The 18,810-nt window shown below is 34.0% G+C and overlaps 1 protein-coding gene and 1 long non-coding RNA gene across 14 annotated transcripts in view; both read left to right on the forward strand.

Annotated features, from left to right (window-relative positions):
* Positions 1-7,544, forward strand: part of CEP44 (centrosomal protein 44) — a 29,836-nt gene extending 22,292 nt beyond the window's left edge. For 6 of the 8 annotated variants that reach the window (XM_032298676.1, XM_032298674.1, XM_032298673.1 and 3 more), the window contains 2 exons: positions 605-671; positions 5,695-7,544. In XM_032298676.1, the coding sequence (XP_032154567.1) occupies positions 605-671; positions 5,695-5,909 (282 nt within the window). In that variant the 3' untranslated portion in view covers positions 5,910-7,544. The remainder of the gene's footprint in view (positions 1-604; positions 672-5,694) is intronic. The other 2 variants (XM_032298677.1, XM_032298679.1) reach the window with 2 other exon arrangements.
* Positions 7,545-9,137: 1,593 nt separating this feature from the next.
* LOC116565197 overlaps positions 9,138-18,810 on the forward strand; it is a 155,319-nt gene continuing 145,646 nt past the window's right edge. For all 6 annotated transcript variants that reach the window (XR_004275311.1, XR_004275310.1, XR_004275312.1 and 3 more), the window contains exon 1: positions 9,138-17,435. This is a non-coding gene — a long non-coding RNA (uncharacterized LOC116565197). The remainder of the gene's footprint in view (positions 17,436-18,810) is intronic.

Below are 18,810 nucleotides of genomic sequence, written 5' to 3' on the forward strand. Positions count from 1 at the left end.
AGTTAGAATGAAGTCCTGTTTAAATATAGCCTGTATGTTATTGTGGCTGTTTCTCTCTTCATTGAATAAGATAATCTGAAAAACTTGTAAGTTGAATTTTTACAGATGTTAATAATACTTGAAGAACTTAAAATGAGGGAAGAATGTGATAGATTTTATGAAAAGCCTAATATTTTATATCTTTTAATAGTACAGATGACCTATTTTCATAAAGTAGAAAAGATACAGAAGATATTGATAACTTTTTTCTTTTTTTCACTCATTTACTTCAATCATATTGTGAATTTCATAGACGAGTTACCAAATTTACCATTGCCTTATCAAATCTGAGGAATTTGTTTCTTTTACTCAGGATTTCAATTTCTGGTCTGTCTTTCCTTCCTAGAAAGTGAAGTTGATAGATTTAAGAAGCTTGCTATCTGCTTTCATATTTAAAACATTTCTTACATGTGGAACATACAGTATATGTATTACTTTATAAATACAAAAATTAAAAATATTTAAACATTTATCATGCTATCTTTATATTTTATGCTTGGTATTAAGAATATAAAATGAGGGGTTTTCCTTTTATTTCATTGTAAATATTTAACTGTTATTTCAGAGTGATGAGTTGAATGAAATTAGTGAAGACTACGCTTCTTGTAGCGACATGAATCTTCTGAATCCTCGTAAGTTTGTAAATACTTTTAGAATTGGTATGATGAGTTTTCAGAAAAATGATTATTGTAGGTATTTGGTAATTTTAATATTCTTAACCCTTATTGTTTAGAAATTGCAAAGCTCTTAGAACAAAGAAAATAATGAACCTGCATACCTCCAAAGCCAAGAATTGCTTAAGAATCCAGCCTACTTATTTCACTTAACAGAGTGGGTGAATAAATTTTAGTGTACAAAATTGAAAATTTTTAGAGATATTTTACTGTCTTAATCAGTCTAGAATAATCAAGTGCTCTAGAATATTAAAATAGGCCTCCAACTTTTAAAATTTAAGCTGAGGTAGGTACTAGCTTTCTCATAAGTAAATAATAATATGTAAGAGAAGAAAACATCTTTGTCAGTAACCTATAAAGTATTGCAAACTTCTTACATGTGAATATTTCACTGATAATGATAAAATGAGAAAGATCTAATATTAGGACAGGTCTTTTCCGTGTCACATAACTTTACTAGGCTATTGATATTTTGCTCAGTATAAGATTTCTGTTTTTCAGTGATAGCTTTGTTTTTTTTTTTTTTTATTCTTATATTTTTTAAAAGACAGATCTAAATTGTGTGCTACATCTGTGATTAAGTCATATCTATAAAGAGATGTTTTGTCCAATTGAGAATTCATCAAGTTAAATTTTAATATCTCTGGATTGTTAACATTATAAAATCTTTCAGCTCTACTGTGTATGTCACAATAAAATAACAGTATATTCTAGAAGTAACAGTGTGCCTAGCACTATTATAACTACTATATTAACTCATTTAATTCTTGAATGCAAGATAAGTACTATTTTTATATTTTATAGATGAGGAAACTGAGGTACAGCAAAATTAAGTAACTATGACAACAGTCACACAGTTACTGAATGGCAGGTCAAATTTGAATCCAGGCAACTGATTTGAAGGTTTTTCTTAACCACTGCATATTTGGAGCACCTATCAATATCATCACACAGAGAATAATTTTGGTGATTAGGTTATTAAATATAATTATTTGAGATTCTATTTAAGGCAGCTAAATTTACTACAGGCTGCAGATTTCAGATTTGGTAAAATGTTGCCTGTTTTATTTATCCATTCATGTATTTATTTAACGAATGTTAAAGCTTGACTATAGGATCCTTGGGAGCAAAACTTTATCTTATGGTCTGCCTGTGTAGCACACAGAAAATATATCTGTGCTTTTATCACCAATATTTGCCTATAGTAGAGTTTAAATATTTACACATTGAAAGAATATTGAATGCTTGCTATTTGCAAAACATTGCCTTTTGCAAGTTTGATTTTACATCTTCAGGCTTATATTTTTTTTAATGACATGATTATAGAATATATCTTTAACCTATTTAGAAAACACATGGCTAAATTTTATTTGTTTGTTTGTTTTGTGAGACAAGGATGGTCTCACTCTTGCTCAGGCTGGAGTGCAGTGGTGCAATCATAGCTCATTGCAGTCTCCTGGGTATTAATTCCTTGGCTTAAAGTTATCCTCCTGCCTCAATCTCCTGAATAGGTAGGATTACAGGTGTGTGCCACCACAACTGGCTAATTTTTATTTATTTGTTTGTTTATTTATTGTTTTTAGTAAAGACAAGGTTTCGCTATGTTGCTCAGGCTGGCCTTAAACTCCTGAGCTCAACTGATCCTCCCGTCTCTGCTTCTCAAAGTGTTGGGATTGCAGGTGTGCATTACCATGCCCAGACTCACATAGCTAAATTTCAAAAACTGTTGCCAGGACTGAGAATAATGAACAGATAGGCCACTATCTGAAACGGATTAGAGATTACGATTAGGGTAAATACCTGGTCTCAGAGTTTATGATCTGATCTAAGTTAATCAAAAGACTCAAGTTTATAAAGACACATTATACCTTATACATGCTACTTGGAAATAGGAGGGTTTGATTTCATTTGGTTGCAGAGAGCAATAATTTACCATTCTTGGTTTAGAATCATGTTAAATCAAGAACAGTTTTTGTGAGGTTCTAGATTTGTTTTGCCTTTATCAGGAATACAGTGTTCCATGAACTGTAAGGCACCTTAATGTCTTGGTAAGAGTGAGTTAGCAGAGGCTTTTAAGAATTGGGCTTGCATTGGATAATTTAGGAGAGGGCTTGAGGTAGCAAGGGCTATGGGTGCATCAGGAATCAGGAGCAATTTGATGATTGATGGTAAGAATGAAATAGAGTTGAAATTTTCATAAAATAGGTACTTGTATTAGGTAAGGGGGGCTTTTATCTGTCCGGTCATTTATGTGGTTACATGGTGCCCTTGTTTTATCTGTATTCAGACATGACAGTGGTTTTAGGGGTTTTGTTTCATTAAAGTAATGAAGTGACCTCATGTGATGCTATTTTTTATGAAATTATATTCAGTAGAGGGTACAGTAGGTTAGGTGTTAACTGCCAGATAGGGCACCAACTGTTAGGGCTGCTTCTTTGTTTGCTTGTTTGTTTGTTTTGCTTTGTTTTATGCCTTTTTCATCTCAGAGGAAAAAAATATTATTAAGAAAGGTGTGGCACCACAGAATAGTGTGGTGCTGAAGGAAGCTGAAGCAGAAGAGTAGAAAGATCAGGTCGTGGAGTTTGTCCTAGCGTCATAGAAAGATTTTTAGCAAGTATTCTCAAGTTTGTGTTTCACAAAAATTGTCATCAAAGCAGAATAGTGATTTGTTAGGAAAGTAAGATAGGCAAGGATAATTTGAAGAGTATTTAGTGATCATTATTTCCAAATAATAATGAGGGTATCTACTAAGGCAATGCTAGTGAGGATAAAGATTTATTTGGGAGATATTTAGATGTTAAAATTGATATGCCATGATCCCTGATAGATACAGAAAGAGTGAAGGAGAGTAAGAAAGTTAAAACTGACTACTTGTGTTTGGCTCATGTGATTGGGTAGATGATTGTTAGTTACTCTTTAATGGAAGAGAAGGTTTGGGAGAAATAATGAATTCACTTGTGATATGTAATAAATTATGTTTAAAACACTTAAGACAAATATCTAGAAAGCAGTTAGATACATACATTGGTCCTTGATTTAGAAGTATTGGCTTACAAATTATTAAATGGTGAAGGACCCTACTGATTCTTTTAGTGGAATAAGGTGATAAGCCTCCAAAGATGGCAGTGAAAGATTAATTGTCATGTTGTTAGAGTTGGCTAGAAGATTTCATGTCCCATACCCTTAGAAGAAGAAGAGACTCTTTCTTCATAGAGACTTCTTAGCAGTCACTACTGAAGGACATAGCAACTGGTGTCGGGGCCTGGTGTCAGTTGCCATTGCCTTTCCCGATTTTTTTCCAACCTGAACTCAGTTACCAATTTTTTTCTCAATCCCCTATAGCACAGCTAAGAAATGATTAAGGTTTAAACAAGTAAGACTTTACTAAAAGATTCAGGAAAGCAATAAGAAAAATTAAAATTAATATGCACTTAACTGATCTGGCTATTAAATATAGCTGGTGTTCTGTAATAGTGCACTCTGTAACCTCTAACCATAGGAATAAATATGTATAGCCTGCCAGCTGCCTAATGCCAGCTTTCTCCCACCATGAGGCACACCCTTGAATAAGGTTAGATAGCTCAAAGTCTGGACCCCAAAGTGGAAGACAAAGAGAGCCATTCCTTTACCCTTTATCTGTCTTCCCAGACCTGTTTCCTTATATTAGGGCCCCCTCCTCTTTTTGGAAAGACATAAGAAATGTTCAGCGCAACTATCTGTACCCATAGAAAATAATCCAAGTTTTAGGGCATGGTAGATATAGTTCCTGCCTAATTTCAAATTATTTCTTAAAATAACCTCTTGTCCACAGCTCCTGCTAAAAGATCTGGGTTTAGCTAGTCTTCAGCTTTGCACCCCGTAATCTTGACCCCCAGGCTTAGCTAATTGGATTAAGAATAGACACCTAACCCAGAGAATACCAATCCAAAGTGTGTTGAGTCAAAATACCTTCTCTTAGATTTGGAATTAGGACACTACGAATAAGTTAGTGAAATGATATTGAGCCTGGACTGGGCTGGCTATGTGGTTCAATGATGAGTCAGCAGAGAAAGCCATTCTATAGAGAAAAGCAGAGAAATGGAGCAACTGGCAGAAGTAGGCAGAAGAGACCGTGGCTCTATGAGACATGAAAGTTAGTCTTCTAGTTATTTCAGTTCTCACATGGTAATAGTTTGTTCCCTAATTGAGGTTGTCTGTGTAGGCTTACGATAAAGCTGTCTTTATGTGAACCACTTTAAATGGGTGTCTTTTTTTTTTTTTTTTTTTTTCTTTTTTGATTGCTTTTGCAGCCCAATGTCTTCTGACTAAAACATAGGGTTTGTAGGATTTATTCCATTATCTGTAATCGTCTCTAACTGGTTTTTCTATAGGGGAGATTTGCCATCATTTTGTAAAATTAATAATATCAGAATATTTGAAATGTTAGGTTTTTCAGTTTTTTAGAAAAAGAAATCTGTGAATCTTAAATTTTTTTCATTACTTCTTTTCATATATGTCAAATCAAGTTAGAATGTTTCTTGATTTTTAAAAGACATATGATCAGTTATGGTAATAGTTGTCACTTGCCACTGAACAGTAGTAAAAAAAATTTGTGAAATGCTTAAATATTGCTGAATAAAAGCATCATGACAAATTCATTGATACTAATTATTTAATGTAGATATCACCATTTTAAGAAAAGAATATATGTGATTGATTAAATAGGTTATATTGTAAAATAAATTATTAACTTGCCTGTTTATTCGAACTGATTGCTATCATGATAATAATACTGCCTTTTGTAATTTTAACTGGCCAATTTTTAATATGAGAATTTCCATATGTAAGCTGTTACCTTAAAAGAGTACTAAAAACTCTTTGATCTATACCGATAGCCATTTTTAATTAAAATAGTATGTTTTTCTTCCGTCTATAAATAATGTTTTCAGATATCTGACTCTGTGAAAAGAAAAAGGTTACCTAAAACTTAATTTTTTCACAGACAGAAAAAGCAAAATAGAGAGGCCAGCAAGTATTCCTCTGTCCTCTGGCTATAGTACGGCATCATCAGATTCAACTCCCAGAACCTCTACCATTAATTACTGTGGTTTGAATGAGATTTCAGAGGTAAGAAAATGCTTAGATTATTTTCTTTCTAAATTAGGAAAACAAGCAAGCATTAGTTTTAGTTCTATATATTGCTGGCAAGAAAAATAACAAATCTTAGTGTCTCAAATTCTTTGTTAAGTAAACAGTACTTAGTGCAATGTTTTAGATTGTATTTTATACATTCTGGGTCCATCTTTGGTGATGGTTTACTTTGAGAAATCACCTAAATTTTTTGCTTTTTAAATTAAAGGAAACAACAATCCAGAAAATGGAAAGGATGAAAAAAATGTAAGTAACAGAAAGGGGCAACAGAAATTTATTTCTCTATAGGGAATTGTACTGGATTACAGTACATATAGAATGTGCATGTGTGTTTCAAACCTTAAAGGTCTCTCTATCAGGTGTGGAATTTCCTTCAGGACTCCATTGGATAGTAAATTCACCCACAGTTATGTGTTTGTGAGATGAGTCACTGTTTTACTTTTCAACAAGTGATGTAAAACTTTTTGGAATTGTTAATGGAATTAACTGCAGATTAGAGTACAGAGATATTTTTGGTTGGAAACTAATCAAGAGTAGTATTACCTATTTTGATAACTGATTTATCAGAATATTAAATAATATATGTAGATGGTTGGTTTGGAGACATTTTCACTATTGTGAAAATATCACTGATGTTTTTTGGCAAGTTATTGATATGATACTAAAAATGATGTTTTTATCTAGTACAAATGATGTGAGTTTTCTAAAGAGCAGTTCAAAGGAAATATAAAGCGAAATTGCATGTAAGATGATTCTGCAGCCTACTACTTTAGAAAATTATAATATTCTTTTGAAATGCAAAAAGTATTTAAATAACTTACACTCTAAGAATACAAGACTCATAATTGACTCTTGTTTTTCCTCCCTCTGGACACAGTTTATTCATAGTAACTGTACTTATAGATAAGAAAAATATTCAAATTTATTTTAGCTTAAAAAGCATAATTTCAATAACTAAAATGCTGTGCTTTATTGTGAATTATTGATTTATTTAATACATTATCTGTCTGTTATATTTCAGGTTTGAAGAAACTGCAGAGTTACTGAAATGTTCAAATCGCTAATTGTAGGATTTTCTACATTAACTCTAGGACTTCGGTTACTGTATATGTTGTATATTTTAAGAATTCTTTCTACAATTTTAATATGCTGCAACATTTTTGACAATTTCGATTTCATTTGGTCTATGAATTTTTTCATTCATTATTGAATAAATCGTGTAATATTTTTGAGCAATGATTATGCTACTTTACCTTGTGTCACTTTTTCTTTTTTTTTTAGGAAAAACTCATGTTCCAGTATATTTCACTTATACAGAGTGAAGTCATTACAGCACTGTATTTTTGTGTTGACATTTGTTGGCAGTGTGCTAACTAATGTTTTTTAAACCACAAGCTTGAGAACTATGGTTTACATCCTATTGGAAACATTCCGGTTGGAACTTGCATGTTATACCCAGGAGGCTCTCATATATACCATCTTGCCATGTGTACTGATTAATAAGTTATAATGAATAGTTAAAAATGCTCATTGAAAATTAAACAAGAAGACAGCTATTTCATGCTTAGTCAAAAATGGCAATACCTTTCCAATTAACACTGAGAAATTAAGGTTAAGATTCTCCTTTTGTACTAGGTAACAGGTCTCAAGGTTCACCATAAGAAACATGGTGAACATTGTAGTGCTCTGTCGTGTAACACTTCTTGTTTTTCTGAGATGGAGTTTCGCTCTTATTGCCCAGGCTGGAGTGCAAGGGCAGATCTTAGCTCACCACAACCTGTACCTCCCGGGTTCAGGTGATTCTCCTGCCTCAGCCTCCTGGGTAGCTGGGATTACAGGCATGCACCACCACGCCCAGCTAACTTTGTATTTTTTAGTAGAGACAGGGTTTCTCCATGTTGATCAGGCTCATCTCGAGCTCCCGACCTCAGGTGACCTGCTTGCCTCGGTCTCCCAAAGTGCTGAGATTACAGGCGTGAGCCACCGCGCCCGGTTGTGTAACACTTTTTAAGACCAGTATAACAGAGAATGTAGTCATTCTAGCTGGCATTAAAAGATACACAGTGTGGTGTTTTGTTTTTTTAAAATGATCAAAAATTATACATTTTGAGAGAAAAAAAGCCTTAGCTGAAGTTAAATCAATGGAAAAATGAAATTTATTTTTAATATTACTATATAAATTATATTTTTAAAAATTTAATAGATAAAAGTGTAACAGTCCCAGAAAATCCTCAAGAAAATTGACTTTATTATTTGGAAGGAAAAAGAGTATTTTATTTTTTATTATATGGATCATCTAATTATATTTTATTTATTCATCTATTTATGGTAGACATGTATCATTCTGTATTTCACTGTCAAATGTAAAATATTGTTATGAGTAGAAATCACTTAAAAATGTATTTTTGTTTTTGTAAATTTGAAACAGCTTAAGAAATCACTTTTAAGAAAGCACTTTTGGTATTTTTTTTTTTTTTTTTGTTTTTCAGATAGGGTCTCACTCTTTTGCCCTGGCTGGAGTGCAGTGGCATGATCTCCGTTCACTGCAACCTCCACCTCCCAAGTTCAAGTGAAGTCTCGTGCCTCAGCTTCCTAAGTAGCTGGGACTATAAGCTTGTACCACCATGCCCGGCTAATTTATTTATTTTTGTAGAGACAGGATTTCACCATGTTGCTCAGTCTGTTCTCGAACTGAGCTAAAGCTACCTGCCTGCCTCAACTTCCCAAAGTGTTAGGATTACAGGCGTGAGTCACAATGCCTGGCCGCATTTTTAGTATTCTAAGAAACGTTTGATCGTCAGACTTTAAAGTGAAATTTTCTGTTAGCCCACAGAAACATACAATTTTGAATTTAACAGAGTTTCAGTAAATATTTCCAGAATTAATGAAGCCTTTTAGGTTTAATTTTTTTCAATTGCCAGAGAAGTACATTTATAAAAAATAAGAGATTATGGCTATAAGGTAAAAAACTGTTATCGGCCGGGTGCGGTGGCTCACGCCTGTAATCCCAGCACTTTGGGAGGCCAAGGCGGGTGGATCACGAGGTCAAGAGATCGAGACCATCCTGGTCAACATGGTGAAACCCCGTCTCTACTAAAAATACACACAAAAAATTAGCTGGGCATGGTGGCGCGTGCTTATAATCCCAGCTACTCAGGAGGCTGAGGCAGGAGAATTGCCTGAACCCAGGAGGCGGAGGTTGTGGTGAGCCGAAATCGGGCCATTGCACTCCAGCCTGGGTAACAAGAGCGAAACTCCGTCTCAAAAAAAAAAAAAAAACAAAAAAAAACTGTTATCAATTAAGTTATAAAATACTAGTAGCAGCATGGAATTATAGCACCACCTTGTGGTTAAATGCCAATATTTTACCTTTTAGAAAAACGAGATTTCCCTTCAAATAATAATTTTTCCCTTTTGAAAAATTCAATTTTAAAAGGAAACAGTTTTGAAGTTTTCTTATGTAAGTTAGAAGAAAAGTTATCTCTTCTTTTATTTTTTCTTTATACAGTATAGATATATACACAATGAAATGACTTAAAACATTTCTAGTGTATAGACAGTGGGCAAAAGATAAGTATATATTGAAAATATAAAATATTTCATATATATTATCCAGTGGAAATTTGGAATCCAAATTTTCTTAAACTTTTCTCTAATAACTTTTGTCTAACAACTATCTAACGGACTAATGAACTCATAACACATCATACATTTACACCTACAAAGAGTCTTGACAACATGATTTTTGGAAAAATAAAGCAAATTTGACTTTATTGAAGTTATTGAAGCAATCAACAAGTTGTTATTTTTAAAAGTGTTCTGTTTTAGGCAGTTTGGTTTGCAGTCTTAAACTAACCACTGTTGATTAACTTGAGAAGGTGAAGCAGGGGAGTTCTGAAGAGATTATCTGGAGCTACATAATTAACCCTAAGTTAAATTAAATGTTCACTTTCATTCTTTTCATTCTCACATAAGCTGGATGAAAAACATCATACTACCGACAAAGGTGTCAGTAGCTTGTGCTGCCCTTTCTGTACCATGCTCTGAATAGGTCTAGGTAGAGATAATATGGAAATACTATAAAGAATACATAAGGTAAAATACTAGTCAGAAAGGGTTCAAAAGAAGTTAACATCAACTATGTGAAGATTCTAGGTAGAGCTAAGAACTATTGAGTTGGAAAAAAATAGTATCATGTTTGTTTGTTTTCCTCTATTTTTTTACATAATGTTGTAATATATTCTTTTAAAAATAAAACTTGAAAACGTTGGAACTTTGTTTCATGCCATTCATTACTCATAGCTTTATATAATTGATACACATTTGGGGAAGCATAAATTTTTTTTTTAAAAAAGCCTCGTCAATTTTATAAACTACAGCGCTTTTTGAACTCAAATAACCTTGTCACTTTGATTTTTACTTTTTAACAATTCCCCAGGTTTGTCTCCTTTCTTTGAAACTGAAGGACATAAAAAAGGTGAAGTAGAGGTAATGTAAAACAGTCAACTACAAAATTAAAGCTTTAATTGTGTCGGGCAGGTTTCTTATACTACTCAGAGAAGAAACCTGGAAAATCAGTACAGCACTGATAGCAGTAGCACATTCGGAACATGCATACTTACTTTTGAAGAGGAAATTTTTTAAAATTCATATTAGTTTTATCATGATTTATGTTTATTTATAATATTTGTGGGAATTAGGACTATATAAGAATATATGGTTTGGTTTTTGTTTTTTATTCCTCAGCAAAGTCCACTAAATTACTAGTAAAAGTTGGATTTGATTTTGCTTTTTAATTGTTTAAGTGTAAAATATTAATCTCAACATTTTAAAATTAAAAACAGAGTACTTAATAAGCATCTCAAATGCATAAATTATTTTAATTTTACATTAGGGAGATGGGTAGTAAGAAGAAACCTAGAGAATCACCGGAAAGTTGAACAGTTGGGGAATCAGAGTGATGAGAAGGCTGAATATTTTGGAATAGTTCCTAATTTGTTTCAGTCCTTTGGTTCACTTAAATCGTTATGTACTTGGAGTGCAAATCCTTTGTTTCAGTCCTTTGGTTCACCTAAGTTGTTATGTACTTGGAGTGCAAATCATCTTATTAAATCATGAGATGTAGCTCTTCAATTCGTTTGTTGTTGAAACCCTAAGAGGCACTTGTGACAATGCAACAGAATTTTGTATGTGTTTCTTATGTCTCTTGACCGTCCCTGTAGATGGACTTTTGCATTTTTCCAGTAATGTTTGCCCCAGGTAGACCACCTTTCTGGGTCCTCCATTAACAGTATTTCTATTTTTGTTACCTTGTCTCTGAAACTTCTGAGGTTTTCTAAGACTATGTATATTAGGATATTTATGAAAAAAGGCTTTAAAATAAACTTTGGAATAGTTATTTGTAATTACAGTGATAAAACTGTCAATCTGAATTAGAGTAAAGATTGATCATTTTTAGACCCATGACTGGCTCACTTTTTTCTATTTTTCCCATTCCCCACTTTGATGAGGAAGCATTACCTTCTGTAAGTCCTCATGAAGTGGAGGATGTTTTGTTTGCGTGCCCTTTGCTATTGTATGGGAGGCAAAACTTTACCATCTTAAGGTCTCTGGCTAGGCCTGATAATTAAATTGATGTAAGGTAAATTAGCAGGAGAAAAACAAATGGATTTTCCAATGTACGTGGGTGCTCCATAGGAAAATGAAGACCCAAAGAAGTTGCAAAACCTAAATGCTTATACAGTGGGTTGAATGAAGAGTAGCAATTGTGGAAAAGTAACTGTATGAAAAGACTAAAGGAAGGTAAGAGTTATTTTAACAAAGACCATTTGTACGGATTTTTCTCCACTTTAACTCATCTCTGGTAATAAGAGTGTTTCTTCTTTCCTTGTACAGGGAGGGCATCTTTCACAGGTAAGTTTTCTCTGCTTGGTGATAAGAATGTTTCTTTTTTCCTGGTGCATCTGCTGGTTTTCAAGTTCCTTTAGCTCAAAATAATCTTATGCCAAAGTGGCATATTTTATGGTGGCATATTCTGCCACACTTCACCGTCAAAAACAGTATATAGAATCTCCCTCAAAGATTACTACTGCTACTGCTGCTGCTGCTGCTACTGCTACTGTTACTAATAATCCATCCCCTGCCTAAGCCCTGTTACTTATACTGCTCTATTCTTTATCTTTTATATTATTTCATACATTTATCTCCTTTCTCATGGCCACTGTATTCAAGGTTTCTCATTCTTTACTTGCACTATTCACTGATCTTGCCTCTCAATGTATCCATGCCACTACCAAAGTGTGTGTGTGTATATATTTGAAATTGATTATGCCATGTTGCTGCTAAAAATGTATCTTTGTGTTTCTTTTATTCCTAATGCGTAGAGCCCAGCTTCTTATGCTGGACAGCAAAGATCTTTTTTTGAAGTCTTTCTTTCCAGTGTCATCTTCTATAACTCTATAGAGAACCTAAATACACAGAACTCTTAAAATCTGCTTTCAGACACTCTTTCTTCTGTCTAGAATGACTTTTCCTTTCAACTGGCAAGTTTCTGCTTATCCTTAAAGACCCAGTACCTTTCTTGGAAAAGCTTTTCTCAACTGTAGAGTCCAAATTATCTACTTCTGTCTCTTTGCTGCTTTAGTGCCCTTTTCATACATTTGATTTTTGTACCCACTTTATTTATATGACTTTAATTCTCATTGGTCTTCCAGCTTTCAGTATTTTTTCTAATGTTCATTTCTTCTAGTGCCTATCATTATTCATTACAGACTAAATGGTACTAATAATTATTTGTTGACTAAATGAATATCAAATACATTATAATTAGTGTTCCAGATAAGCAAGGTTTTATCAAGCTAGGGCCTGGTCAATCATATTGTATTCTTTCTATGGAAGAAATGTATTGACAGAAGAAAAATATAATCATGAATTCTAGCAAAGAGTTGGCCAGAGATGACTAGCTCATTGATAGGTTAATGAATACATTTAGAATGAAAGTTGATTAAAGTGTCTACTAATGCCAGTCAGTGTGCCCAGCAGTGGATATATGCAGAGAAAAAGATAGAAATGGTTCCTGTTCTTACTGAGCTAATAGCTAAGTAGCAAAGACAATTAAATAAGCAATAGCAATGTGTAGTACTGTGATAAGAGAAGAATAAGGCATTCCAATGAGGCATCAGATAGAGGGAAATAATGGGATTTGGAATCAGGTATCAAACTGATAGCATGGAAGGAAGTGATATTTATCTTAATTCCTAAAGGCTGAATAGAGTACAGCCAGGGCAGATGGTTTGAGCAAAAGGACTAGCGTAAACAAAGACTTACAAGGAAGAGCATTTGAATTTGAAAGAGATTCACTAGGACTAGCATACTAAGTGTGCAGTGTGTGTGTGTGTGTGTGTGTCTAGAGGTCAGTTGACACAGGCCTAAGGGACAGCTTGTATCTTATTTACTGAAACATTTAAACAGCAGAATATGATAACCAGATCTGAGTTTTTGAAGGATTTAATTTACTGCTTTAATATGGAGAATGGGTAAGGGGGTAAAACTAGAGGCAGAGAAACCAGTGGGAGGCTATTACAGCAATTGAAGAAACATATAGTAAGGGTGACTTGAATTATGATGACAGTGGAGATGGAGGGAAATAATGGGGTTTGGAGCGAATGTAGTATAAGGACTGTCTTCGATTTAGTATTTGCATTAGGAGATAGAAAGATACTACACTAGTTTTAATCTGATATCTTGCCTAATTGGTCCTCTTCTGGAATCTTGTTAGAAATGCAAAATCTCAAGCCATGCTCTTGACCTACTACATCAGATGCTGCATTACACAAAGAACCCAAAGAAATTTGTAGTTACCTTAAGTTCAAGAAACATTAGTTTACATTAACATACTTCCTGTTTTATTATCATAACTAACATTTGAATCTAAGCCTTCAAATTCAGATTTTCCTGAATTGCTTTCATCTAAGCATATACAGCTTTACATAATTCATATTCAGCATCTTGGACTCCTTAGCACCTTTGGTTAGAGTTTTAGGGTTTTGAGTGCATTTAGTTAAATGATTTTTTTTTCCTCAGTCAAATGATACACAATTATGATTTAAAACATTCTTTCTTCAAAATTGGGTTTAAGCTTTGTACAAATAACTTTTTTGGTCCTCATCAATAGTGATTCTTTACTAAGCATGCACAATTCACACCAGTATTCTCCATCTTTGAAATACCTGTGTTTATGCTGAGAAATTTTCTAGTTTTTTCTTTAAATTATGTTGCCCAAAGTACAACAGGTAGTCTTCTGCCTACATATTTACTTTTCTGTATTGTGTCACAGGGTGAGTTTTCTGAAGATATGGAAAGCAATTATGAGGGATCCGTATTTCACATTTAATTTAAAATTCAGTGATCTTACCAACTTTTTTCTAAAAACCATTTGTCAAGTACAACCCCATTTGAGTAGTATTAAAATGAAAGAGTAAAAAATGCATCTTAAGTTTAAGAAAATACAATATTTAGAAAGCAGATTCCATAGATGAATTAGGTGCAAAGAGAGCAAGAGGAGAGGAAAACAGAAACTACTAAGAGTTCATAAGCTTTACCCGATCAATGTGTGTCTTCCTTCAGATTTGCCATCTTCTGTTTTAGTAAGCTCTTGATTTATTGGGTGAGAATCTGACTAGTGTTTTTAAATTCTGATCATTGTTTTCCTTTTGATATTCAAACTAGGAGATTTAAAACAACACTATAGCTGAGAACTTTTAAATGAACATAAATAACAAACATCAAAATGCTTAAAATTTATTTTTTCACATTGCCATGAGAAAGCAGAAAAATGTTTAAAATTTAAAAGCATTTCAGTATTCCAATTATCCTCTCACTTTTGCACCTTTTAAAAAAAAATCACTGTTCTCTGCCACCTTCAGTTTTTATATATTCTTTTTCACTTTCTGAGTGTGCTGGACTTTCCATGACTTTACAAATGCTGTTCCATCACCTAAAATGTTCATTATTCTCAACTTTTAATTTCCTATCATCTGGCTGATGATAGGAACCACATAAGCTGATGGAATTCTACTCATCCTAGGGGTTTCAGATTAAACATAATTCCCTCCAAATAATGTTGCCTAGGTCCCTAGAATAGGTTAGATTCCCTGTTTATGCTATTAAAAGCATCCTGTAATTTTTATTTTATTTCACCTTGTACATTATTAAACCTACTATTTGCAATTGTTGCTAAGGTTGTTCTCCCTGCTAAAGTATGAGTGTTACATGAAAAGGGATTCTGAATTATGTTTACTGATATATCCTCCATGCTTAGCACAATGCTTGGTACATAGGACATTCTCATTTTATTTTGTGGCTTGACAAACACTTAAGACATCCTCCCATCCCCCATATTACAATAGAATTCAAATTTTGTAGGCAGCCATTACTGATTTCTAAATTCAATATCTCAAATTAGTTCCATTTTAATCTAATGTCAACTATTTATCATTACACTACATTTCTGTATTTGGTAATATATTTAAATGTAGAATATACTATGTAGCATTAATGCCCAAGTTGGTAACTTTTAAAATAGTTTCTCTGTACTTTAAGTACTGGTATTTTTGGAGCCTAACTATGAGTTTTTCCTAATAAAAAGGTGAGGAAATATGAACTATGATATTTTTGAAAATTTACTCAAAAAAGTATACAGGTCTCATTTAAAGCACTAAAAGGCAGCAAATTTTTAGAGAAAATGAGATTTCTACTTGGAGAACTATGGCATACAAGGTATTAAAAAATGTAAAAAAACTCCTGCAACAAATCATCAAACATTCTTGAAAAAGACATAATAAATATTTATCATAGCTATCACAGGAAACTAAAATAAATCCCTGAAGGCCAAAAGAAGAGAAAGCAGAAATTCAGAGTATTATGCTTGCTTGAAGCAGCAGCTTCCCTGAGACATTATTGATAATAGAAACCTAAGGCCTTTAGAGGTTTTCCCCCTTCATATTTTTTCATCAGCCTTTATTGTGTAATAATTTACATACAATAAAATTAACCAATTTAAGTCATATATTCATATAACCACCACCTTAGGTAAGATATAGAACATGCCTCTCTGCAGTCATTCCTCTGATACCAAACCAGGCATGTTCTTGCCCATCCTGCAATAAGCCAATCACTGAGACAGTAAGTTTTGCAGTAGAGGAAAGATTTTATTCATGAGGCATCCAAGTGAGGAGGTGGGAGAACACCCCTCAAATTCTCCTCCTTGAAGTTAGGGTCTTAGGGATATTTATGGGATAAAGGAGCAAGGCAGTCCAAGGTATGGAAAAAGGTGATTGGTAGTAAAAAGTGAGATAATTGCCAATCTCTGCAAGTGCAGTTAAGCTTCATTGCTTTTCAAAGGATGCATGTTCCCAAAATGGTATTATTAGCACAATCTGAGGGTGGAGTTTTGGGCCCTCTGATGTCAAAAGGACATTCTTTGGACATTTATACAGGCCAATTGGAGGGTCAGTGGTATCAGTCAGCTTGAGCTAGACAAGAGCTGATCCTAATTTCCTGAAAAACAAGCAACCATTACTATGGTGACTTATACATCAGAGATGTTATCTATAAGGAAACCAGTGGAAGTTTAGTTACATATTGCTTAATTGCATGACTTTTAGCTATGTAGGTTTTAAAATCAACTAGAAGCAAGCAACTACAAGCAAGGCAAGTTTCACCTTGTCCTTCGGCAACCACTGCTTTGCATTCTGTCATTTTAATGTTGCTGTTGCTAGAGTTTTATATGAGTATCATCATACCATATTTAGTCTTTGTGTCTGGCTTCTTCCCTGTAGCATAATGCTTCTGAGACTCATCTGTGTTGTTGTATGTAGCAGTTCATTCCTTTATATGGCCAGTCAGTATTTCAGTGTGCTAACATACAATAATTTCATCAGTTGATGGACATTGTGATATGTCTACTTTGGAGGTATTAAATATTATAAATAAATCTGCTATGAACATTGGAATATGTGTCTCTGGAAACATGTTTTTACTTCTCTTGGGTAAATACCTATAAGTGGGATGGTTGGGTTGAATAGTAGAGTTATGTTTAAGTTCATGAAAAACTGCCAAACTCTTTTCCAAAGTGGCTGGCCCGTTTGCTTTTCTCGCAAGCAATGTATGAGAGTTTCAGTTGCTCTGCATCCTCACCAACGCTTGATTTTTTCAGTTTTCTAGTGAATGTGTGTGGTGTAAGGCCAAAAGTTAAGGCACAATGCTATATACTGTCTTGATATCTGGTAAAACTGAGAGAGTCCCAAATGGCCTAACCAGAGGATTCCCCTCCCCACTCTCCTTCCATTGGTAAAGTACCCTAGCCAAACAACCTCTCCTTAACAGAGGGACCAGACACTTACCCCTGAGTAGCAGAGTTTCAATTCCATGCCAGCTATGAAATTATTCCAGGAAACCAATCACATTTTCCTGTGAGAACCAGGGAATGTGTCACCCTCTTCATATTATAAACTCTGCCTCCCACATCTCTCAGCTGTCTTCTGTTCCCAAATGCAACCTCCCTAGAGCATGGAGTGTCCTCCCCTGCAAGCTGTGAGTACATGTGACTAATAAGCTGTTATCAGTTTCATCTGCCTGGCGCTGGGTTTTGTGTTGGGCCTTCCCATAACCCTAGGGTGGGAATTCCTCCCTCACCAATGTGGTGAAGAGGTGGTGATTAAAACAGTGTGTAATGGTCTCTCATGGTAGTCTTAGCTTACATTACTCTAAAATGTTGAACATAATGTCTTTATTTGCCATTAGTATATCTTTTTTGGTAAAAAGTCTATTCAAAGATATTTCCTATTTTAACATTTTGGTGGTTTGTCATCCTATCGAGTTGTAAAATGTCTCTGTTGAACAGTTTTGCCAAGATTTTCTCCTACTCTGTGACTTCCTGTTCATTTCTTTAACAGTGTTTTTTTTAAGGAGCAGAAGTTTTAAACTTTAATAACATCCATTTATAAATTTATTCATTATTGAGAGAGGTGTAGCCAGGTACAGTCACTCATGCCTGTAATTCCAGCACTTTGGGAGGCTGAGGTGGGAGAATCACTTGAGGCCAGAAGTTCAAGACCAGTTCAAGACCAGGGTCCATATAGAAAGCCCATGCCTCTACAAAAAAAAAAAAAAAGTTTTAAATTAGCCAAGTGTTATGGTATGCACCAGTAGTCTTACCTACTTGAGAGACTGAGGTGGGAGGATAACTTGAGCCCAAGAAATTGTGGTTGCAGTGAGCTATGATTATATCACCGCACTATGATTATATCAAGCCAGCTATGATTATATTAAGCCTGGGTGACAGAGCAAGACCCTGTCTCTAAAAATAAAAAAGAAAGAGATGTTGAAGTCTCCAGCTAGAATTGTAGTTGAAGACTAAAAAATTTGTATTTTTTCTTTCAGATCTATCATGTATTTTTAAACCTCTGTTATTAAATGGATAAACATGTAGAACTGTTATTTCTTCATGATAAACAGACTTCTTTCTTATTATGAATTGGTCCTCTTTATCGCTGGTAATGTTCTCTCCTGAAATCTGTGTTGTCTGATATAGCCGTTCCAGCTTTCTTTTAGGAAGTGTTACTACAGTATTTATTTCCCATCTTTTTACTTTTAATGTATCTGAGTCTGTGTATTTAAAGGGGATTTCCTGAAGATAACATAATTTGCTCTTGCTCTTTTATCCAATCTAAAAATCTGTGGAATGTTATTTAGATTATTTACATTTAACTTGATTATGGATATGGTTGGGTTCAAATCTACCACTTTCTTTTGTTTTCTGTTTTTATCATTTATTCTTAGCCCCTTTTTTGCCTCTTTTCCTGAATTATTTTTCATTGGGTGTTTTAAAATGTTTTTTATTATTTTTCTTGGCTTATGAAGTATACCAGGTGTGTGTGTGTGTGTGTGTGTGTGTGTGTGTGTGTGT

Source organism: Sapajus apella, unplaced genomic scaffold (assembly GCF_009761245.1).
Source record: "Sapajus apella isolate SASKATOON/1434 unplaced genomic scaffold, GSC_monkey_1.0 scaffold39, whole genome shotgun sequence".
NCBI lineage: Eukaryota > Metazoa > Chordata > Mammalia > Primates > Cebidae > Sapajus > Sapajus apella.